Below are 23,850 nucleotides of genomic sequence, written 5' to 3' on the forward strand. Positions count from 1 at the left end.
GTGTGCATGTCCCAGATGCCATTGCGAGTCTGATCAAAATTTCAAGACATTGGTTGCAGAGTAACAGCGTCAGAGTGGCAGTTTTTTTGAAATCTTGCATTTATCTGAGGACGTGTCACACCTGGAGTCCCTACACATATGACGTCTGCGTACATTAATATCTTGATCGCTGCTAGCAGATGTTAAACGAAACGAATGAGTGTGAGGTTGAATGGAGTGGGGCTTAGTACTCCGCCTTGAGGAACGCATCTTCAGGTCGTGCAGTTTGGCCATCGCCGGAACACACAATGTGTAAACAGGTAATTTGAGAATTTGGGAATATAAATAAATAGGTAATTTGAAATACATTGAAAAACTCGACCGCCAGGGCCAACTATCTCAAAAGCATCGAGAAAAGCCTAATGAGATACGTTATCGTATGCCCTCTTGAGATCTAAGAACAAGCTGTAGAAAAGTCTTTACTTGACTTTTGCTGCTGGTCATACGTAGTGAGAATCAGCAACAATGTCTATTGATGAGCGATCTCGACGAAACCCCGCCATGCAATTTGGGAATATGTTGTAGTGTTCCAGGTACCACTCCACGCGGTGCAAGGATACTTTTTTTCCATTGCCTTCCCACACAGCTGGCTATGGGCGGTATTAGGTGAGGTCAAGTGGAGACTTGCCGTGCTTCAGGAGACGTACCAAGCGACTTCTATTGTTCGGGAACTATGCCATCTTATCAAAATAGGTTGTAGAGATCTAACCGTTTTCTCCGTGTGCAGTCACTGTGGTTGCACAAGGCGCGGTAGGATATTCCATTTTGCCCCGGAGAAGAAGAACACATGCATAAAGAAAAAGCCGCCTCAAGTTCCTCCATTGTGAAAGTCATGTCGCGTGGATGTCGGGGATGTCGCAGGGTCTGGAGAGCCTCGACCAATTGCTTGGTCAGCAGTCTATGCACAAAAGTCTTCTGTAACATCAACATCCAGCCGTTTCTCAAAGAGCGCCAGCGCTTTGAATGGGAAGTGTTGTTCAGGGAGCGAACGCCGACCACGTATGGTTCTGCAGATGTGCGGAAGTGGCTTCCGGGGATCTCGTGTCTATGGAAAAAAGTCTAACATCGAGATGCTAGTCTATCCATGCGACGCTGGATTTTCTTTTGTAATCGTCTGGCTGTCCTAAGGTCATAGATGGATTTTGTACGCTGGTATTGCCGCTCGCAATGGCGACGGAGAGCACGAAGTCGCCCTAACTCTACGTCCAAATCTTTGTGTGTAGACGAAACCGTGAGTGTGCGCGTGGCGTCTCGCATGGCACACTTGATTGTTTCCTCTAATCCAGAGGACAAGCCCTGTCGGCAAGCATCTTCCATGGCACAGTTAAAAGTAATCCAGTCAATTAATCGAATGGTGTTCCGTGGGAGAGACCTGGACATTTCTTGTATGATAAGGTATGTGGGAATGCGATCACTCCCGTGGGTCTCGATATATAAAAGCCATTTAACACATCTTGTGAACGAGCTGGAGGCAAAAATTAAGCCAATACAGCAGCCATAAATTATGCCTTATAGTAACGTTGGGCTGCCGTCAATCAGGAGCGAGAGGCAGTGGTTGCAGGCGAAGTTTGCTAGTCTGTGTCTTCTTGCAGTTGTCCCTGTGCTTCCCCATGCCATATGCCGCGCAATAAAATCTCCGATGATGACCCATGGAGCAGGACACACCGTCAGGATGTTTGTTGCTCTTTTGGAGTCAGAATTACTTGAAGGCGATATCTAAACTAGATATAGGCAAAACGGCTCACTTCAGTGAGCAGCTCGGAACGGCTCAGCTCACTGAAATGAACCGGTTCATTTGAATGGCCCACCGGTTCACTTAAATCTCTAACCTGTGTTATGCATATTCTATAGATATTTGGCTTTGAAAGACGATATATGCATAATTGAATATTCGTGTTATTGGTATTTTCGCTATGTTTGGGGAATATTTCTGCATATTTTAAATGCATGCGTTTTTAGTTACTTTCATTTCTGATATTGGGGCTGAAATGCTCATGATACCGTAACAGGCAGAATGCGACGTACTTTTTTATTATATATATATATATATATATATATATATATATATATATATATATATATATATATATATATATATATATATATATATATATATAACGTGATCGTCATTACAGGTGCCTTTCTGTATTTGTGATAAGTTAAAACCAACTTTGGTCAAAATAAGAAAAAACTATTGTAAATTATCCTTTCACTTATTTATTCGCGTATGCACGCTCAGTATAATATGAGTGAGCTGTAACACGTACGAAATGAATGTCTAAATTATTTCTTGAAGTACAACACAAAAATCATACGAAAGATCCACAAAACTACCACGTGTACCTCTAGTTTTTTTTTTCTCGTTTTTTTTTCCTTTCTCTTGAGCGCATGATCTATTGAGTGCAAGTTATATTACCACACAACAGATCATTGGCCTCGTTTTATTGACGTGCTATTGATACATGCTAAAATTCACAGAAGTGAATTGATAGTTCCCAATGCTCACTTACTGAATTCACATGGGCACAGTTTTCATGAATACATTAATTAGCACAAATGAAGACCAAGACCTAAACTTACAAGACCGTCTTCGAAGTGTTTTGCACCAGTGCACGATATTGGTGAGAGTCGTGAGACATCGTTGGAACAGCAGCAGGCAACAAACGGTGCCATCCTTTCCCAATTAAGGCTTCTTTACTTCTCCCTTTGGTGGCATCGAGTGCCACACCATAGGACGCATAAAAATACCAATCGGACTGCCATGCACGCCGCACACAGCGAGCGAGTACGAGTAGCGTGAGTCTGGCCACGCCAGCCACCACTCGTCGGTCAGAAAACGCAACCTCAAAACCCAGCAGAAGATCCGGTTCTGACGGAAAGGTTCGGCACGGCTCACTGAACGAAAGAGAACCGGCTTCCTCTCCGAAAGAAGCACCGCGCACTTACTGAACCACGGCTCACTCGGCTCACTCGGTCTTCCAAAAGAGGGGCTCAAAAGACAGCCTAGCGCGAGTGGGAGGACGCGACTCTTGCGAGGAAAAGCGGGAGGGCAGTTGCTTTCTCGCACCGCTAATAGATGGCGCGGAAGTCGCACTCAGCAGAAGACCCGGCTCTGATGGAACAGTTCAGCACGGCTGACTGAACCAGAGAGAACCGGCTTCCTCTCTCCGAAAGAATGCCGCTCACATACTGAACCGCGGCTCACTTGGCTCACTCGTTCTTCAAAAAGAGCGGCTCAAAAGACAGGCGAGGAGGTGGAGGCGACTCTTGCCAGAAAGAGCGGGAGGGCAGTTGCTTTCTCACACCGCTAATGGATTGCGTGGAAATCGCACCCCGCAGAACCCCCGGCTCTGACGGAACGGTTCGGTGCGGTTCACTGAACGAGGGAGAACTGGCTCACTTTCTCCAAAAGAACCGCCGCTCACTTTTTCTGAACCACGGCTCATTCGCTCTTTAAAAAGAGCGACTCATAAGATCCGGCTCGCTCCTGAGCGACCAGTGTCTAATCTAAACGCCTACATGTGTAAACATGAGTTCGCCCCTTTTACCTGTTGGGCAAAAATATTGGTTGTCATCGTGAGGCAAAATCGGCTGGCGAGCATAGGTAAATTCAAGACGAATAAAAACGATGACTTTGCTGCATGCAACATTTGTTGTGGATATAACGGCTTCGTATCCCAAAAAACGAACTGGTTTTGATATAGGCTAACATATCACACTGATAGGGAACATAGTGTATATAAACTGACGAAAGTCTGAAAGGAGTGAATTTGGTCCTCTTGCATTCCACTGGATGATGGACGCTTACTTGACTTCTCCTCGAAAGTATGTGTGATGCTTGGGAATGTCTCTATTCAAGAGATTCAAGCACTGGGATTAAAGTGTCCAGTACTTGCAGTGCACTTCGAGCAGGTGTGCTTTCAAGGTTCGACAAGATCACTCGAATGGCATCTATGAGGGGACGAAGCATTAAAATTACTTGACGATATACGTTGGCCGTGTCATCAGAGGCACGAGTAAGCTCCCGTGCGGGCATGACAATCTGTGGTTATTTGGGTAGCTGCTGGCTCGGAAGCGCATGTCATATAAGTACGATATAACTTATTTATCAACTTTTTCCCAATATTGGAAAAACACATGCAGCTGTTACACCGATAAAGAAGGGAAATGCAATTGCATTAAAACAAAATTAAAACATAAGAACAGATACGTCCAACAAGCATTGTTATAGAATTAAAAGAAAAAGGCATGTAGTAGGAGAAGTTAAACAAACCTCAGTGAGGTACGAGTTGTATGTCATGTAATGCTGGCAATTACTGTTTCTCGAAAATGGTCAACATTAGTGATGCCTTTCTCCTTCCTTCGCCTGCCTCTCCCTACAATAAAATCGGTTTTCCCAGCAAGAAATATCTTCAAGCAGTCTGAGAAAATGCTTCATAATAATACCAAATAGGTCCATAGTGATGTGTTGCCGTGTATTTATAGCTCGACATTGCAGAACTATGAGAGTTTGTACGGAGGAAACTACGGTGGCTGGAATCCGCTTCAAGCCAGGCATGTGCGTCGACATTCCCATGGCCGGAATCCACCATGATTCAGAATATTTTCCTGAACCGGACAAGTTCAATCCAGAGAGGTGAGTTGTCATTGTTGGAAAAAGCAAACAATATCAATGCGAAGATCTTAACGTCCGCGATCTCCTTGGTTCCAATCTTCTATCAAAACTGCAGTGCTCAATGCGCAGCGACATACATAAGAATGAAAGTTCCCGCATTGAGTTATATCCTACGTAGAACTGCCCATTGCTTTCAAACTGTTTTGTCTCCAACCTGCAAAAAAAAATGGGTTGAATAATAGCAATGTAGTCAGTTTGTGAGAAGACGTTGTTACAGTGAGCTTGCTCGGGCCACTCAAATGACCCCTTTTACTACTGGCTGATGTTGTGTGTATATTTCGCTCAATCGGCAATTAGTGTGCATACTGAGAGTCTTAGCGCAACAAAAGTAAAATTAATCGCGCAGTATGGCGGTGAGAGACCAGTCCTAAAAGTGGATGCATGCTTTACAGATACCCCATTCGGTAGTTAACACACGCATGAATTTTTTTAGCCGGAGACTTTTCGCGATGCAATATGTCACAAACTAAAGTCAAACCCATTTCGTGTTTGTCTTTTTTTTGTGTTATTTCATTGTTCGTTGCGAGGTTCTTCAGTGGTGTCGGTTTTCTTAATCACCTCCTTGCTTGTACGGCACACAGGGCTTTTTTTTTTTTTTTTCGGCGTAACTGCAGCTGCTCCCGTATGGTCATTGTATGCTTGCCTACAGGTTCATGCCTGAAAACAAGGATGCCCTGAGGCCGTTCACGTACATACCGTTTGGGGCCGGACCACGTAATTGCGTCGGCATGCGTCTCGGCTGGATCCAAGTGAAGATAACTCTAGCTTGCCTGCTTCAGCACGTTAAATTTGAGACGTGCCCAGAGACGCCCGTAAGTATTGTATATGAAGAAAAATGCAGTGGCAATTCAGCGGCAAATGCGAGAGAAATGCGTTAGCGATATGTCGCACCCCTTTGAGGTCCCTGATTCATGAATGAAACCGCGTTCACCACATTGGAAAGTGTTGCTCACTCGACACACGTGCTGCCTCTTTGAGAAGCGAAGTGCAACTGGCGGTGGTTTGGAGCAGACCACCGTCAAATTTAGTACACAGACATACACTTTTTTACACTTTGACGCTATTAATGCTGGTGCAGTAAAAACGGAAGAACCAACCTTGGGTTGATATCCCTCTGAGGAATACACAGCGTATTACAAAAAGAGACACGCTGCAGATTTTAGTTGCGAAAGCATCCCTCGGCCACCATAGTGGACATTGAAGAACAAGTGTTACATTTAATCAGCATTAAATCATGTTGAATCCCAAGACACGACGTGCTTGACCCTGTACAAACGCACCGTAGTGCCCCAGTACGTTTAGAGAAGCGCAGCGATTTTCGGGCACAAAGACTTGCTTGCTTGATACCTATGTCAAGCCATCTACCCAATACGGGGGGATGGCCAAGAAGCCGGCGGTTAAGCGCGTCCTGTAACTTTTTTTTTATCGTCAGCTACATTGTTGGGATGCGACGCGCCTAACGCGTCAAGCGCCTCCAACGCTGCCTTGCACGAGGGAAATTCTTAAGGGTGTTTTGTTTTCAGGCATGCGCCCGTGGCCTGTTGCCTAAAAAATGAATAAGGCTCCGTTGAGAATTTCCCTCGTGTAAGCCAGTTCTTAAGAGCCTTGGCGCGTTAGGCGCGTCATGTGTGCACGGTCTTAACGAAAAAGAAAAAAAAATAAGCCTGTGGACTAATGTTACAACATTAAGCATCAATATATATCTATATATCGGGATATCCGCAATTCCCGTTAGCTCTCTGATTCACACCGATCTGTTCCTCTACCTTAGCGTTACGTCTAACACTATTTGTCCCAACGCTCTTTGTGTGGTCCTTGTTCTCAAGCTTTCTTCTTAACCTCCTAGTTTCTGCCTCAAATGTTAACACTGGTAGAATGCAATGATTGTACACTTTACTTTTTCAACGACAGTGGTAAGCTCCTAGTCTAGATTTCGCAATGCCTGCCGCATGCACTCCAACCCGTTTTTATTTTTCCGTAAATTTTTTCTCATCCACTGTGGCTGCACTTCGAAGGAGGCGAAATGCAAAAACAACCGTGTAGTTAGATTTAGGTGCACATTAAAGAACCCCAGGTGGTCTAAATTTCCTGGCGTCCACCATTACGGCGGGCCTCATAATCAGATCGTTGTTTTGGCACGTAATACCCCATAATTTGATTTCTTTTTCATGGAGCTAGATAAACGTACTGTTGTACAGACTCGATAGGCTGACCGGCGATCCTACATTCTTTTTCTCGTGTCAGGCTGTTGAACATTACCTTTCTGTTCAGCATATTATTCTTCAATCCCACTCTTACGCTTTCTTGGTTAACGTCCTTAATCATTTGTTGTAGTTCGTCCCCAGTGTTGCTGAACAGGACAATGTCATCTGCCAAACCAAGGTTACTGAAATATTCGCCGTTCACCCTCACTCCTAAGCCTTCCCAGTCTAATGGCTTGAATACTTCTTCTAAGCATGCAGTGAGTAGCATTGGGGAAATTGTGTCTCCTTGCCGGACCCCTTCCTTGTTAGGCAACTTCCTACTTTTCTTGCGGAGAACGAAGGTAGCTGTGGAATCTTTGTAGATATTTCACAAGATATTCACGTATGCCTCATTTACTCCTTGATTACGCAATGACTCTTTCAAGGGCATTTTCCTAATCTATTAAAGCCATATATAGGGATGTTGATTGTACTCTGCTGATTTCTCGATTACCTGATTGATGGCATGGATGTGATCCACCGCAGAGCATCCCTTCCTGAAGCCAGCCTGTTCTTTTGGTTGTCTGAAGTCAAGTATTGCCCTGATTCTATTGGAAATTATCTTGGTGAATATTTTATACAATACTGAAAGCAAGCTAATGGGTCTATAATTCAATTCTTTAACGTCTCCCTTCTAATGGCTTAGTATAATGTTGGCATTCTTCCTGCTCTCTGGTATTCTTTAAGTCGTGAGGCATTGCTATTGCAGTTGACAGAGAAGGAAACAGAGCTGGACAGGCCATGTAATGCATAGGGTAGGTAATCAGTGGACAAATATAGTGACAGAATTGGTGCCAAGAGAAGGGAAGCACTATCGAGGATGGCAGAAAATTAGTTTGGGTGATGAAATTAGGAAATTTGCAGGTGGAAACTAGAATCAGCTAGTGCAATACAGGGGTAATTGAGATCGCAGAGACAGGCCTTCGTCCTGCAGTGGACATAAAAATAGGCTGATGATGATGGTGGTGATATATCGGGAACATACCTAGCAACACCTAAGGTCCCGACTGGACCATAAATGGCCATGAACTGAAAACCTCCCCACCTTGCCAAGACAGCCGACTCTGCGATAAGTAATTTAAATAAATGATTAGGTATTACGCTCTGAAAGAGCGATTTTTTTATGAGGCACAATGTAGTCGAGGGTTTCGTAAAAAATATCACAAAGAACACCCGGTGCTCTTTAACATGGCATAGTACACAAGCGTTTTTTCATTTCTCCCCCATCGCAATGGGACCACCACTGGAGGGATCGACACCGCGACGTCGTGCTCAGCAGCGACACTCTATAACCACTGAGTAGTCATACTTTCCATAGAAAATAGTACCATGCTGCTGACTTGTTAGCAGCACGTCTACAAAGATTGCACGTTCGGTTGACTACTGCGAGCATTCACAAAAAAATTACTTCAGGGCAGCATTTCCGTATTAGCCTTTCCTAAGCTGCATTTATGAATTCAATTGCACTTGGTGCCTTCATAAAGCAGCTTTAAATCTGGATGACAAAAAAAATGGTTATCCGTCTCACGAAGCTGCCATGTCTACAGGACCTAGCGTTAGAACTTTTGGGGATCTGGTATGATGGCTGGTTAGGAACTTCTCGGTGCTTGGTACAGCTACAAAAGGCCACAATAGCGCTGCTGCGATTTTTGAGGGCTACCGAACTGAGTGACCGTCTACGATGCGGATTGAGATGTGATGTAGAGCATAAAAGTGTTACTATGTCGGTGATATCCACCGGGGACTTTCTCTTCTTCTCTTAACCTTTCCCTCCCATTTTCCCTACCCTAGTGTAGAGTAGCCAACCCGGCTAAGTCTTGGTTAACCTCGCTGCCTTTCATTTGTCTTTTTTCTCATCTTTCTCTCTCGGTGCTCAGACAAACGTAGCCGGGCACTAGCTTGCAGCAACCTACGAATACTGCACTGGCTGAAGCGTTGTTCTAAATATCTATATGGTGTAATATGTGCCTAACTGTCATATCTTTATTCTAGCGAAGAGATGTTGCAGTAACGGGCAGCCACAATACGTATGTGAATATAACGGCATCATTTCAACGACAACACCAAGTTCAAATGGCTGATTGCAGAATTTTGATTTAGGCCATAAAACATGTGGAAAAAATACAAAAATTCTAAATTTGAAGCAGTGGTTTCTATCTTCTTTCTGGGGTTTTATGTGCTTTTCCAGTTCTGGATTATGCGGCAGGCTGCAGTGGGGGGCTCCGAAATAATTTTGACCAGATGGGGTACTTTAATGTGCACTACGCAATGCAACTCTACGCAAGCACAAGGGCGTTTACGCATTTTGGCATTTCGCCTCCATCGAAATGCGGCCGCCGCGGCCGGGATTCGATCCCTCGACCTCGGCTCAGCAACGCAACGCCTTAGCTAACTGAGCCATAAATTTGAAGCAATGTCAACGCCATACTTAACAATTTGTTAATGCATAACAAAATAAAATATTGCAATTATTTGAAATACACCTGACAGAGAGTAAAGTTATCAAAATAACGTTTTGCGCATGTCTCATTAGTAAAATATGAATGATAAAATGTCACATCTAGCACGCGGAAAAAAATTGCGTTATGTGGTTTATCCAGTGAACACCCCGAAAATGTGGCATATTGTCATGTTGCGGTGGTAGGCAGCTTTCCGTTTGGTGAGCTGTTTTTCTTTGTTTAGACAATCCTGTCCCTTTATTTGAAGTATGTGAATGCTCAAATAAATATACCTCAGACAATCAAGTGGTAACTTCGAAAAGGCTATGTTCAAGCAAATTCTTTATTATAGTTGACCGACCGGTTGCGTAATGACCGCTTTTCTTCATTTTGCATCGATAGATTCCCATTCACATGAACTCAGTGCAACCGTGAAAAATTGTTTGTCATGGTAGAATTTAGTTTTACCATAAGGGATCTACAGAAGTCAGATCTGCTATTTTTGTCTCACCCAAATATGCACGACATGAAGTATTGAACGAAAGAACGTTAAAAGCAATAAAATCTTAAGCCAGACGTAACAAGATGCATTTCTCGAATTTTCGTATAGAAAGTGTTGCTTTATGCACTCTTTCTTTGGCACTGTGTAATTGCTGCTTGCGGGAGTTGTGACAACCTGTGCGGTGTCAGAAAAGCTGACAGTACATTTTGCTTGCTCAAAAATTGTTGCGGCTACATGTTGTTGAAAAAAAATGTACCGAAGTGTATTTAGGACATTTTTATCTGTGTCATGTGCGAAGCTGCTTTTTGTGGCTTCTGGGCAATGTCCTCATGTAATTACCAGCCCGAAGACGCACTTCGAGAACCTTCTCAATGATTGATACATGGTGTCAGTCGGGTAGGTTTCCGCGTCATCGTTTACGCTGGCGTGGCTGTTTATGCGTTCACAAAAATACCATTGGCTTCAAGTGCAGCGAACAGTGTCACCTGCTATGCAAGACCGTCAATCCAGGACTCCCGTTGAGCCCAATAGCATTCGTTAGTGACAGCTACAGAAATTTGGCTTTACCGAACTAGTGGTGCATATTTAGTGACTATTTTCTGCATTTATTTGTGGGAAGCTACGAACACCCAAATGCACCAACAGATTTCCCTCAAATCCAAAAGTTCGCCTTAACCGGGTCAGTTAACTGTAGTCTGCCGTGTTCTAATACTGAAATGCACGCGCAGGCGTGAAGTTAAAGAAGTTTCATAAACGTAGGTCAGGATAGCAAAGTACACGCGTAATTGGGTTATTTTCTTGAAAGGCCGTAGAAAAACTTGGATTGTGAAATTTTGCGAGGAACTCTTCAATATCAGAATGAAGTTTTCACTGCCGTCTTAAACCTTCGTGCTCCTCAAGGGCTCCTAGTTTAATAACAGCTGTCTTGCTCGTAAAGAATTACTACTTAAAGTGAAATTCGCTCATTTGACTGCTCAAACTATTGCGTTTTCTTGCATTTAATAGGTACCGCTAAAGTTCAAGTCGCGACAACTTCATCCTGTCTTCGATGGAGGATTGCACCTTCGGGCAGTGCCTCGTCAGCACTCTGCAAGCAGTGTTTCTTAATAATCAAGGATTTGTTTTATGCAAGTGGTGACAGAAGCGCTTGTTATTTATTTTTTGAGCGTCAAGAAAAAAATTAAGGACCCCGCTGATTGTATTATCAAAAAATTCAAGCACTATAATTTGGAGTCTACGAACAGAAATGTAGGCATGAAATGAAAGTTCAACTAGTAAACAATTGCTCTTCCTCATGCGCAGGACACAAAATATTTGGTTTTACAGGATGTTCGCGCCAAGTCTTTCAACATCGTCGGCACGTACATTTTGCTTGTAAGTAATGCTGTTTATGAGAACTTGCTCTTAGCTAGTTCAAGCTGGTTATAGCTTTCTTGTACTTTACAAATGGCCCACGACAAAATGACGCACACAGTTAGCAGTGAAACAACACATTTAAATGACATCTTTGAATGTACAACTTTTAGAAAACTGGCAATTGTTAACTTTTCGACGCAATTGGCTATACTGTGATGATCTCCACTGATCATGTGTAAAATAATAATAAGACCACCAGCGATATCAATAAATGCTACCAGCCAAATACGTAGTTTCTCAAAAATCGGAACGTCCATACTGGTACCCAGGTGAAACAGCATTCTCCCTGGCTCTTTAAAACGTTAATTGTGAGACTCTTGATGTCCACCGTGTCTCTTATCACAGTGTTCTTGCTTAATAAATGCTTTTTCTTTCAATGACGTGTCCGATCTCTGTCACTCCGATAGCACCCCAGCATGTTTCTTCCAATCTACTTGTATTAAGTACCTTCTGAAGTAAATATCACCGAGCCTTAGCTGGCGCATGCATCATATTCATAGGTGTCCAATCTCCTTCTATCTTCCTCCCTCTAGCCACTCGCGTTGACAGCAAAGCAGCCTCTTTTCAGACTGACTTGTCAACGTTTCGTCGTCGTGCTTTTTCTCATCATGTCTCGTTCTTGCTTGCATTGACCATATCATTCAGGAGTGAACATTTATGTGTATCAAAATTGAGTTTCTTCTGTCCTGGTGTGTGGCGGAGTCTTTAGTGTCTGGTTTGTGGAATTCGAATTCTGCAGTGGCCGAAATTAGATCCCGCGCCCTCGGGCTCATTAGCGCAACGTCATTGCCCCCATGCCACCATGGTGGGTTAGTGCTTGTTGAGCCGAGGCTGAAAGAAAATTTATAAAACAAAATTATCTTTTGAAAATTTTACTCGGCATTCCTATCATTTGCTCTGCTTGCCGTCACTTCGGCAGGAATTATACAGCTATTTTGACACACGCATTCAAAAGAAAAGGTTGGCGTGAGAAAGCGCTACGTCATCACTGTTCGCATTCGACGGTGCATAGACAGATAATGATGTCGCTAGAGGAGGCGCGCCCCACAAAGGCGTGGTAAGCGGCTTGCGCCTAAGATCCCTATATAAGAAAAGTACCGCCATCCTTTGATCAACGCCGCTTCTCTCTATCCTGCATCTCCGATTGGACGATGATAGCGCGCGCTTTCACTTCTTTATATTTTGTTCGTTTTTTACGCCTCAGAGCCATGTTGAAAGTCACACTGCGCAGTCTCGGTCACCGGCGGCAGCGCGCGCCCGACTTGAAAGCTTCAACGTGGACTTTCTAGGGGCGCCACCGTCGACTTGCTTGCGCAAGCAAAAAGTAAAGAAAAAAAACAAGTGCTTTACCTAGGTGAAGAGACGGCGGAGGAAAGAGTAGATGACGGTACTTTTACTATATAGGGACTTAACTTGCGCCGATTGTGCAGACAGCGGGTATCTCAAGGTGTTTTGATATTGTGTTGATAAGAATAAGAGGTGCTGGCGCGTAGTATTGCCCAGCCTTCTCTGTTTGAAACGAGGAAGCGGCGTGCACAGGGAGCCACTCGTGTTGACCTACGCCGCTCTACCTTGACATTTTCTACTCTGCTGCTTTCACCTGTCATGCGCTATATTTGTTCGCTGACTGCCGTCGAGTTAACTAAGGCAAGCGAAAAACTTGGGTAATCGTGCAAGGCCCGGTACGTTGGACTTGAGCACCAGCAAGCAATTCACCAAACATTGAAGGATTTGTATACATTCCTTTCAGTAGCGTCGAATTGGTTCTGAAGTCTCGTAGTCTGGCACTCTCGGGGCACTAAGCAGCACTAGAGGATCCATTAGCCCGATATCATTGAAATGCTGTGCCTCGGTCGTAACAGTATTATTTATATTACAGCGATTCTGTTAAGGGCTCACTGTTCGATGGTCGCGTCCGGAAATAGAAAAAATGTGGTTGATCCCTCTTATATAGGAATCGGTATAGAACACGAAAGTGAAACGTGTCTTCACAGAAGTAGTGTAATGTTTATTGCACATTGATATATAATGTCTATTGGTGTTTTGTGGCTAAAGCGCCCTTAGGCGTTGATGCACCCACGCTGACGCCTGGTGGCACGTCTCCTCCATCACGACTACCAACGTCGATGACCATGAGCAACCGTCGTGCATATGGAAGCTGCACTACGCTGCACACGCTAGCACAACGCGAAAGACGAAGCACGTAACTGACACACTAATACAACGCGCAAGACAAAGCACGTAACTGAATCGTCACCGAGTCAAATCAGCGCGTACAGCGCGTCGTAATTGCAGCCTCCGCGATCAACTTCAGAAACATTTTCAGAGCTAATTGCGGAGGCCACGCTCCGCTGTGCTGAGTACGGTGAACGCCACCTAGGTGGCGTTGGTAGTGCTTCTTGATGCCAGCGTCCCTTCGAATGCTGGCATCGAGGCGTCGTAGTGCTGAGACCACCGAAGCGTTCACTGTCGGTGCGCGTTAGTGTCATAATGCAGTATTTCTCTTTTCTGCTCGTAGGCGGCGGCACCGCCCCGAGCAAGAGCGCGGGTACACGGAGGAGTGTTAGATATATAAGGCGCGTCTGTGTAGCTCTCTGCAAATGCGTTTGTGGCGCAATGGGTTAAACGCTCGGCGATCTATCGTCGCGGACCGAGAGGTCGTGGGTTCGATTTCCAAATTTTGCATGTTTGTGGAACTTTTTCTTCTGGTTTCTTTCTTTGTATTATGTTCGTGTATGTTCGTGTGACGTATTTCCGTCACGGAAATACGTCAGTGAAGTCTTGGTGGACCCCGGCATAAAACACTTTCGTGTTAAAAAAACACCGCATATCCACGGAGTGAATGATGATGAGTGGGCGAAGCTCCGGAGGGAATCATCGGTAAACCGTGAATCTTCCGTGTAATTCGCCCAGTCTCGCCGCACTAAATCGAACGATTGACTTCCACCAATGACACGCGCCATATGTGACGTCATTCCTATTTTATAACAGCGCCCTTCATTAAAATTGCACCATCTCCCGCTTAAGGAGACGCTAGCACAAACGCGTTAGAAACGTGCAGTACTCTGTAGTAAGTGGGAGAGGCCACAGCGTCTTACGCAGCCGTTTACACATGCCGGAACGTGCACCGCGTTTGCCGACGCCGTCAGCGTTTATGAATACGGGGGTAAGGCGGAGAGGCCACAGCGTCTTACACCAGCTTCTTAAACGGCTGTAACGCGCTAGCACAAACGCGTTAGAAACGCGCAGTCTTTCGTTAATGTTGGGTATTTATTGCCATCGTGGTGTGTGTGTCCATGTGCGCTTCGTGGCGTAGTGGTTAGCGCCGCGCGTTCGGAAGCGAGGGGTCCCTGGTTCGATTCCGCGCTACGGACACAACTTTCGGAATTTTTTTTTTCTCGTAAAAGTAGACGTGGCTACCTACTACAACGACGACGACTACTACTACGACGACGACTTCTACTACTACATACTACAGAGGAGGGACAGACCCACACCCTAAGGAGCTTCGCCCCTAAAGCTCTCATTGGCTGTATGCTGTATATGCGAGTGAAAGCGTGCGAGGGGTGCGCGTTTTCACAGGGAGCGAACGCACGGCGGAGAGCAAACGCGTACTTATGGGCGAGAGAAAGCGCGCGAGGGCGAGGGACGCGCGCTTTCACGGAGAGCGAACACACGGTGGAGAGCAAACGCGACTTCCCAGTAGAAGGGGAGCGGTAGGCGAGGAAGGCATCGAGGCACCCTAGACTGTGCGTGCCCGCTCTCCCACTGTGGCGCATGCGCGCAGCCCTGCCGGCCTCTGCTGCCGATTGTCTCTGGCCTCTCGACCGCCTCTCGTCCAACAGTGTCGACAACGGTGTTTAGCCGTTCCTTCATGCTGCCAGCGTTTTGACAGCAGTTGTGTGCGGTCACACAAACAACGCGCATAACTGTTGTCGGCGGCGGCGGCGTTTTGCCCGCGTTCGCACCAAACGCGCGCGGCGTTGGTGACGTTTTTATGAAGAACGCGCCAACGCCTCCTATTTAGGAGGCGTCAAAAAAGTTGTCGCAGTTTCACCTGAAAGGTGAAGCATCAAGTGCGATAGCAAATTTGAAGAGAGCTATACGGAGTAATGATAGCAACTTTATCAGCTGTATAAACTTGGACATGCAGCAGCACCGGCAACACGCAGAACTGTTGTCGACGCCGTCGGCGTTTTGCCGGCGTTCGCTCAAAATGCGTGCGGCGTTGGTGACTGTTGCCGGAGCCTCTGATATAAATAGCCACTTGGTGCCGCAGGTAAACGTCGCCTCCCTTCCCTCCCGCTCCCCCCATGGCCTTTCGTGCGTCGGATGAACGCACGTTTGCGTTACATATATGGTGATTGTAGAGGAGGAAAGAGACGCCTACTTCTGCAGCCCTTAAGGGAGCACAGAGCAGAACGCGCGTTTGTTCTCCGCGTGCGTTCACTCCCCGTGAAAGCGCGCGTCCCTCGCGCCCTTTCACTCGCACATACAGCGTTCGGCGCGCGCGCCAACCTTTCCCTTTCCCTCAAGAACCACTTACCCACCGCGGCAACGATTTCATCTCCATTGACGTCATACGGAACCTCACGGCGACGGCGACGGCGACGCCGACGGCAGAAATCTGCTTTTGAGTGTCCATATAATTGCTATTGCAATAAAACACAATGCCGTCCTCCTCTCCTGGCCTTTCCGGTATCCTTACCGGTCGTCACGATGTCAGCAGGGTGGATCTGGTGATGTCAGCGGCGATGACGATGCCCATTGGTCGAACAAGAACCTACGACGTCCGTTTTGTCTGCTAGCAAGTACACGCGCTCCCTGCTCTTTCTCGTCGTGTTGCTCGCTCGTGCGCCCTTGCGAATCGGTAATTACAGCCCGCAACGCCAGTGCCAAACCGCTCGTGTTCCAACACAGTCGTGCTAAGCGGTCTGATTAGCTGCGCGACCAGAGTGCGACAGTGTTGGCCTTTCCAGACGTGCATGCGCGCAACACATGGTCTATAGACATCAGACTCTGGAGTTTTGCATAGGGTGCCTCGATGCCAGCGCCGCCGTTCAGGGTGGTGCCATCCTTTGACCGCCACCGCGCCATAGAGAAAGAAAAAAAGGTTTTTTTCTTTCTCTATGACCGCGCCGCCGCTTCCTCGCTGCGATGCCATCTTGAATCACAGCGAGCGGTTGCGATTGCTTGGTACCGGTGCTTAGTTCGAGACACAGTGCGCGCGGATGCTTCGCTGATGCTTCTACTTGCTGGACAGTGTTCAGCCGCATGAATGACAAGCTTGTCAAGTACATCGAGTCGACATGACGGGCTGCTTGTGGTCCCAAGTGCACCGGATCGATGCGTAAAGGGCTTCGTTGTTTACGCTTCCCCCGGGACCCAAAGCGAAGGAAGAGATGGGAAGCCCAAGTAAAGCGGTATCACTTGAAGGCAACGGATAACTCCTACATTTGCGAGGTAAGTGTCAAGAAAGTTTAGACTATCGCACCGTGTTTTTCATTTAAATAAGAAAGTATTCTCTGATCCTCGCTCACGTACCTACGTTCGCGCACGAACTAAGCACTGCACCGATGCTGTCTGAGTAGCCTATGGTTTGCGAGCGCGCGTCGCATAGGCGTTTACCGTTTTGATCGGGGCAGTCTATGCGAGTAGTACCCTTATTTTAAGGACTGACGAAAATGCTTTGCCGCGAAATAGTCTTACATTAGCTACAAATCGTCATGTAAACCACCTACTTTTGCACGGGAAGCACACATCGTGTGTGTCTCTTGTTTCTTTTTTTTTTTCTCAGTTTCTTTTTTCGCTACTGGTTATTTGGGACTAAAGAACGCAGTGCTTCTTCTGGGGAGAGCGGCTGTTGTGTACGTGGTAAGCGAAGCATTGTGATTTTCTCTGATTTCTCAGCAGATATCTTGCGGATCTCAGGTTGTTACGTTATATAGCTGATTTTTAGACGAATATATTTGTAGGGTGGTGCTCGTAAGCCGATGGTAATTCGTGCTCATTCCCGATCGTAGTGGGTACTGTGACGGTCTTTAAATGCCTGTGCACGGTAAGCCCAGGTGTAGTAGAGTTAAGGGGCATCATGGGACCAAAATGTTTCGGCGCTTTCTGGCATAGTGTCTGTTGTAGCCTGTGCATTTCTTCGAAACGTGTGAAGCGAAATAATACAGCATTACTTCCGCGAAAATTTATGTTTAAGCACTGTAATGGGTTCTCTGTATTTACAAGGCAAATTTTCATATTAATAATCACTTTTCTTGTTTTACTTGTACTTAGAAACAATTTGAAGAGGACCAGTACGAGGGAAATCGACAGGATGGGCGCCGTCTGTTAAAGTCAACAGCCCTACATCATCATGGACTATATTTTCGAAGTGAAAAACATTGCTAATCTGTATTTGACTTAGCTTCATTTACGGTTTTTGTACGCGATATGTATGCAGTGTGGTTTATTTTTTCGATGTAGTTATCAGTGTTCTAATGGCTATTTATAAAATGTTCTGTACTTGCCATCGATGTGTTTGGCTGATGCGACGTATTCAATGGTAGCTGATGTATTCTGGCTGGATGTCTTGATTAATATTTCTCGCGGTTGCGTTTTCTTGTTTGTATTCTTGTTGTCGATTTATATTGTGTGTAATAAGGTTGATGTACTCACTTGAAATCCCCCCCCCCCCCATGTAATGAATAAATTTAAAAAAAACTCTCCCTATCCCGAATTGTGTGTGTCGAGCCTACCTTGCGAATTTTTTGTTTTTATATCGTCTTTCAACATAACCTTCAGGCGCCACACAGTACATATAATTTTTCATGTACATATCTCTTTCATGACTGACTGTACTAGACATTACTAAGTAAATGTATTTTGTGCGTCGTTTGGTTTCTTGTGTGTACTACGCAAGATTGACACAGACAAGTTACGTTACATTTTTCTCTACAGCACTGACTAAACCTTATTTTCACATCGCAGTTATTTTACATCAGCTTAATCCTGTCAGCACACAGTTTTGTGGGCAAAAAAGGAAAATTGCGCGTAGATATCGTCAAATAATTGCAACGAACGCGAAGAGCAGGCGCAACGCAAGGGCAACTAACCGCCGTGCGCGAGTGGCTGGCTACGGTAAAGGAGGCGTGACGTGTAAGCCAAAATACAACAGCGAAAAAGAAAAACTTCCACACACAGGGGGTCACAAACCTTATATACCAAGCATCGAAGCGCAAAAAAAATTGTGCGTATTTCAAACATACACACGGCATATTAAATGCGATTGAATTAGGTAAGTTGGGGCATGTTCCCGGCGCCATACATTTACGTCTTCGACCTTCGGCGAGTTAACGGCTATTGGTTATAAAGATGTGCAGATGCGATACCGATAAAAAAATCCTCATCAAAGCAAAGCACTTGGAAGCGCGCCGCGAGTAACACGATTTATGAACGCAAGCGTAGCCGAGTCTGAGCTAGTGTGATTCAATATGGCGGCGACAGCGGGGTTGTCTCCACCCTGAACGGCGGCGCTGGCATCGAGGCACCCTAGTTTTGCAAGACGCGTAGCGCCACCTGTCGGTGCGAAGATATAATAATTGAGTAGTGCCACGGCCGCCTGGATCGGCTGCTCCGGCCGGATCGGTTGCTCCGGCCGTCCCGGGACATTCGATGCGTGCCCCATTGAAAAATTGTAATTGGGGAAGTTGCCCCGCGCGCCGTGAGGCGGCGCTGTCCTCCCACCCCTCGGGTAGCATAACCGGGTAGAAATAACCAAACAGAGGTTATCTTATTTGTGGATAAAATCAAGGCAGGGGTGAAATTTCACCCACCACAAACTACAAAATATGTTCATAGTCATGGCTAGGTGGTGTATGCCACAGCCCGATTTAAAGGGTTCAGCCTCATCCAACCATCCATCCATCCATCTGCTGGCGGCGTCGCGGCCGTGGAGATGCTTGGAGAGATGCGCATTTGACAACGTGCACGTGGTGAAGATGGGTTGATTGTTGACCCAAAGTGTACTGACAGCTGCAAGAAACTGCACGGGAATTAAGGTACGTGGTGATAGATTCTTAAGTCGGCTTTACACAGCAAGGGTGTTTCTTTGTAGCATAGAGATAGCGATGCAGCTGACGCATAGGCAGGGTGTTTACGCGACTTTGTGTGGCGCATTGCATGTGCCTTGAGACATGTATTCTGGCGAGTGAGTTGCCGCTGTGCCTAAGCGCTTCCCCTGACCACGCTTGTCATTCTTTTCTTGCGCTCGTTTTTCCCTACAAAAAGAAACGTATTTCATCATCGTGGTCACTGTATGGCTACGTTCTAGGGTCGAGCGCTGTGTTCACAGAAGTCTTTATATACAGACATCACGGTGGTAATAATAATTTTGCAGTACAGTTTCTCCAGCCTGATGTACCGATCGAATTAAATATTTGGGGCCCTTGCATGCGCGTCACATTTACATTGTGAAGTTCCCGCGATACATCAGTGGTACTGAAGCGGCTTTTCCTTTAAGCCTCGAACTACTATATGTTACTTGGAAGTGTTGCTGCTGAAGGCCCTTTGTAACTAGCATGTGTGCTTTCATATGCATTTCACATTGTTGTACCACATTGAATTGAGGCAAGTGATTTGTTTTTATAATCTCGCCTGAACGCGTGTAGTTTACTGTATTTTTCAGAAACATGCCGTACTGCTGCGTGCCGTGCTGCAAATCGAGCAACAAGAAAAAGCTTGGTCTAAGTTTTCACGAATTTCCAGTGGAGGAAACTCGTCGGCAAGCGTGGCTTAAAGCCATATCCAGGAAAGATTTCTTTCCCAATGACAGGTCCGCCAGTAGCATCGTCTGCTCATTGCACTTCTTCAGCACAGACTACTGATCCGAGTCCGCCAAGACCCGGCGCCTGAAGCGGACTGCTGTCCCCAGTGTTTTTCCTGGCTACCCGAGCTATATGCAGTCCCCGATACCAAAAAAAACGGCGAAAAGTTGGAGCGGGAACAAACACCGTGCGCAATGCCTATAACAAAGGGTGTTATGGATCTGAACAGCGACAGCAAAGAAAATTGTGCAGTAACAGGGAGCCATGAAGACAGCAGTCATGTACTTTTACTTGCCAGTGACAACCCCCAAGATAGAGAAAATCGGCGCCCAACCGGTTCAATAGAATGTGCAACTCAAAAGACCGACGACATTGTCCCACATAAGCATTCAGATGTTAAGCAAATAAACCGCTTGAGAGTGCAGCTTTTCAGGAACAATAATGCCATGCAAAGGCTTCGACGGGAAAATGAAAACCTGAAGAAGAAACTCAATGGTTTCAAGCCCAATAGACTGCACTCTGCATTGAGCAAATGCTTGCAAAAAGTGGGCACTGCAAAGTTTTGTCTGGAGGACTGTAATGTTGAACAGATAGCAAATGCACCAAGGCAGCGTCCTATTTGGTCACCGGACTTTGTAAGGGAGTGTGTAATCTTGTACTACCTGTCACCGAAGAGCTATCGTTACATTCGTAACCGAGGCCTTCTGAAGCTACCTCCGAAAAATACCTTGCTCCGGTATGTTGGGAGGTCAAACAGTAAAAGTGGCGTGACACCATTGATGAAAGAGCGTCTAGTGCAAGAGGTCAAGGAGCTGAAGGAGCAAGTGAAAATGTGTTCATTAATTATTGATGAAATGGCCATAAGCTCAAAGTATGTATATGACCGCAAAATGGACTGTTTTTTTTTGGGGGGGGGGGCGGCAAGAAACAACGAAGTATAGCACCATCAGGCAAGAAAATGTCAGCAATATTGTGCTTGCCAATAAGGTGCTGTGCTTTGTGGCTTCAGGACTGTCAACATCCTACAAAATACCGTGTGGTTTCTTCTTCACAAGCCGGTTAAGTGGCAAGATGCTGCACCAGTTGACAAAGCATGTACTTGAAGAAGTTGAAAAGTGTGGTCTTTATGTGATACAAATTGTTACGGACAACCACAAAATTAATGTGACTATGATGAGACATTTCGGAAATGGATCACTAAAGCCAGTTGTGAGTCATCCATGCAACCCTGACAGGCAATTGTTTTTGTCATTTGATCAATGTCACATTATCAAAAATGTGCGGAACCTCCTTCTTGAAGGCGATATGACAAATGGAAGCCTCCCAATAACAGGACTGTTCATAAAGAAGCTGTATGAACTCCAGAAGAATGAAGTTGGGAAACCAGTTCGCTTTCTAACCCAAAAACATGTTCAACCAAGCAACTTCAAAAAAATGAATGTCGGGAGAGCAGTTCAGCTCTTTTAAGATGAGGTGATTGCTGCAGTTTCCTTTCTTATGGAGTAAGCCACTTACCATCCAAAAGCTGAGCCCTTCAGAAATGCTGCTGCAACTATTGAGTTCATGAAGGCAATTCAAAAGTGGTTCGCTATCCATAATGTGGCCAACAGAAAAGCACAGCTGCACTTAAACAAGCCCGACCAAATGCATTTCTTCTGTGTGACAGACAGACGCTTAATCGGCGTGAAGAGGATTTCCCACAGTACCTTGAAATTCTCCGTAATGCCTGCAAGTCAAGTGGCAAAAAATTCCTCAGCGCTGAAACTTATGAAGCACTGCTGCTGACAAGCAAGTCTACCGTTCTGTGTGTGAAGTACCTACTGGAGAGTGGATTCTTTTATGTTCTCACCAGGAACCTTTCCACCGATCCGGTTGAGGTTCTCTTCAGCGCATTGCGTCAAATGGCAGGATGCAACGACTGCCTAGATGCTAGAGCTGTGACCTTCTCCCTGTAAAAGTTACTGCTGACAGGTATCCTATGTGCATCACAAGCATCAAATGTGGGAAATGGCCAGAGTGTTATGAGGTAGGTGCACATTTCTTGCTGCAAAACTGGGTCTATTTCATTTTAAGCTATTTCTTGTGGTTTAATTTCTCTTGTTTGCTAACACCATTCTCTATTGACACCGCAAGCAAAGTTTTGTGGCATTTCCATCTTCTGATGACGTCTCTGTGCCGCATCTATTTTTTCCCCAGCATGCACAGTGCCTCTACATCAGCCCCTTCGGACAGGATTGTTGCAGACGTGCCCACAGGGATACCTTCAGAATCAGAGACATTGAACAATCCTCAAACCATCTTTCCTGCAAGCAGCAGCAGTGCACTATCTAGGTATGCAAGAGTGCTTTAAAAGCGTATGATAAATATTTGTTTTTTGAAAAGTACTGTTTTTCTTTGGCTGTTTGTCAGGTACAGAAAACCAACTTATAGTTTTTTACTGTTTTTTGCCTTATCTGAACTGGGGAGTTATCTGAACCACCCAATATTGTGGATGATGAAAACAGTGTGTCGCTTGCAACTAGCAATGCATTACCCAGGTATGCACAATCCAGAATAGAGTTTGGTAAAAATCAGTTTTTCGAACTGCAGTGCTGCTTTTCTCTGCTTTTTGACCATTGTAGGTGTCATATACTGGTCATTAACTTAATTTTTGTACTGTTTTGATTTCCAGCTTTCTTGAACCACCCAGTTTTGTAGATGATGTCATCAGTGTACTGGCACCCTTGAAAGTAATGCCTTGCAAGTAGGAGCACATTAATTTGAGGGAGTTTTGCATATGAAGTTGTCTGTTTTTCAAAAAGAAATGGGCACCATATGCCCTAATTAGGCATCTGATGTGAGCATTTCCTTTTTTTCTTTTTCCAGTGCTACCACCACCTTCAACTGTGGAAAATGCTGCAGTAGCATACATCGCTGGATTCATTGCGAAGGCAGTCGAAGAACGGAAGACATGCAGCGCCTGTCCAAGTCTGCATAAATCAACATCAGCGTAAACAGTAATGGGACTCATTAATCACTAATCAAGAGGTGGTCTGGTGTTCCCGAAGCCCGAGTTTGTTGCTGTCCTCGTTAATGTAAAAAAGGCGGTTGACATCGCAGTCCCACATATTGGCAAGCATGATGTGCGCAAAAAGTTGGCAGCTTTAATTTGTCCTCACTTAGAGAGCTGCCCTCTTTTTGCTTGCCAGGCAAACGAAGAGCATGCATCAGCGATTTCTTCATTAATTGCAAGCAAATTTATAAAGCCCCTACTCTCAAATATTGGCGCAGTCGTTACGGACACAGCGGCTTACCGCAAAAAACTAATGAGTAAGCCACTGAGCCGCAAAGTTCTCCGCGTTTGAAGGAGTACTGCGAGTGCACAAGCACTGTGTGTTTGCTACTGTAAATAAATTGTATGTATTGTGAAGGTGTTATGCTGGTAATTTCACCATGAGTACAAACATGGCACTCAATTGTTTACTGATGGCTCAGAAAGTTGCTGAAAAAATGTCTGTCCATGGCTGTCGACTCGGGTAAGCAGCTTGATACTTCGTGCAGGAAGACGCGCGATGAGTTCGCTTATTTAACACAATAAACAGTGCATTCGCATGTACAGATGCAAGACTGCCGCGACTTCAGCTCTCCATTTCAAATTTCCGAGTCATATCTCGCTTTCCAAAGCGTATTTTGACTGTCAATTGGTCAAGCTGTGGAAAATGTAAGTCATACACAAAAGTTTGCG

The 23,850-nt window shown here is 45.5% G+C and overlaps 3 protein-coding genes and 1 long non-coding RNA gene across 4 annotated transcripts in view; all 4 read left to right on the forward strand.

The window, feature by feature from the left end:
* Nucleotides 1-3,419, forward strand: part of LOC119448884 (N-acetylglucosamine-1-phosphotransferase subunits alpha/beta-like) — a 56,001-nt gene extending 52,582 nt beyond the window's left edge. The window contains exon 14 of the mRNA XM_037712095.2: nt 3,379-3,419. Coding sequence (XP_037568023.1) covers nt 3,379-3,419 — 41 coding nt within the window. The remainder of the gene's footprint in view (nt 1-3,378) is intronic.
* Nucleotides 3,420-4,328: 909 nt separating this feature from the next.
* LOC119448277 (cytochrome P450 3A19) lies at nt 4,329-11,675 on the forward strand. The gene is made up of 3 exons (XM_037711669.2): nt 4,329-4,675; nt 5,364-5,526; nt 10,903-11,675. Exons 1-3 carry the CDS (start codon nt 4,503-4,505, stop codon nt 11,002-11,004), a joined length of 438 nt encoding a protein of 145 aa, XP_037567597.1. The 5' UTR covers nt 4,329-4,502; the 3' UTR covers nt 11,005-11,675.
* Nucleotides 11,676-21,750: 10,075 nt separating this feature from the next.
* On the forward strand, nt 21,751-22,865 carry LOC119448885 (uncharacterized). Its single transcript, XR_007466494.1, has 3 exons — nt 21,751-22,152; nt 22,323-22,457; nt 22,798-22,865. It is a non-coding gene; the product is annotated as an uncharacterized LOC119448885 (long non-coding RNA).
* A 110-nt stretch (nt 22,866-22,975) lies between these two features.
* LOC125945013 (uncharacterized) lies at nt 22,976-23,511 on the forward strand (the record flags this gene model as incomplete). Its single annotated transcript, XM_049666544.1, is given in 1 exon segment — nt 22,976-23,511. A coding segment is annotated over 1 exon segment (495 nt), but the record flags the coding sequence as incomplete, so codon positions are not given.
* Nucleotides 23,512-23,850: the final 339 nt, after the last annotated feature.

The sequence above is a fragment of the Dermacentor silvarum genome, chromosome 4, assembly GCF_013339745.2.
Source record: "Dermacentor silvarum isolate Dsil-2018 chromosome 4, BIME_Dsil_1.4, whole genome shotgun sequence".
NCBI lineage: Eukaryota > Metazoa > Arthropoda > Arachnida > Ixodida > Ixodidae > Dermacentor > Dermacentor silvarum.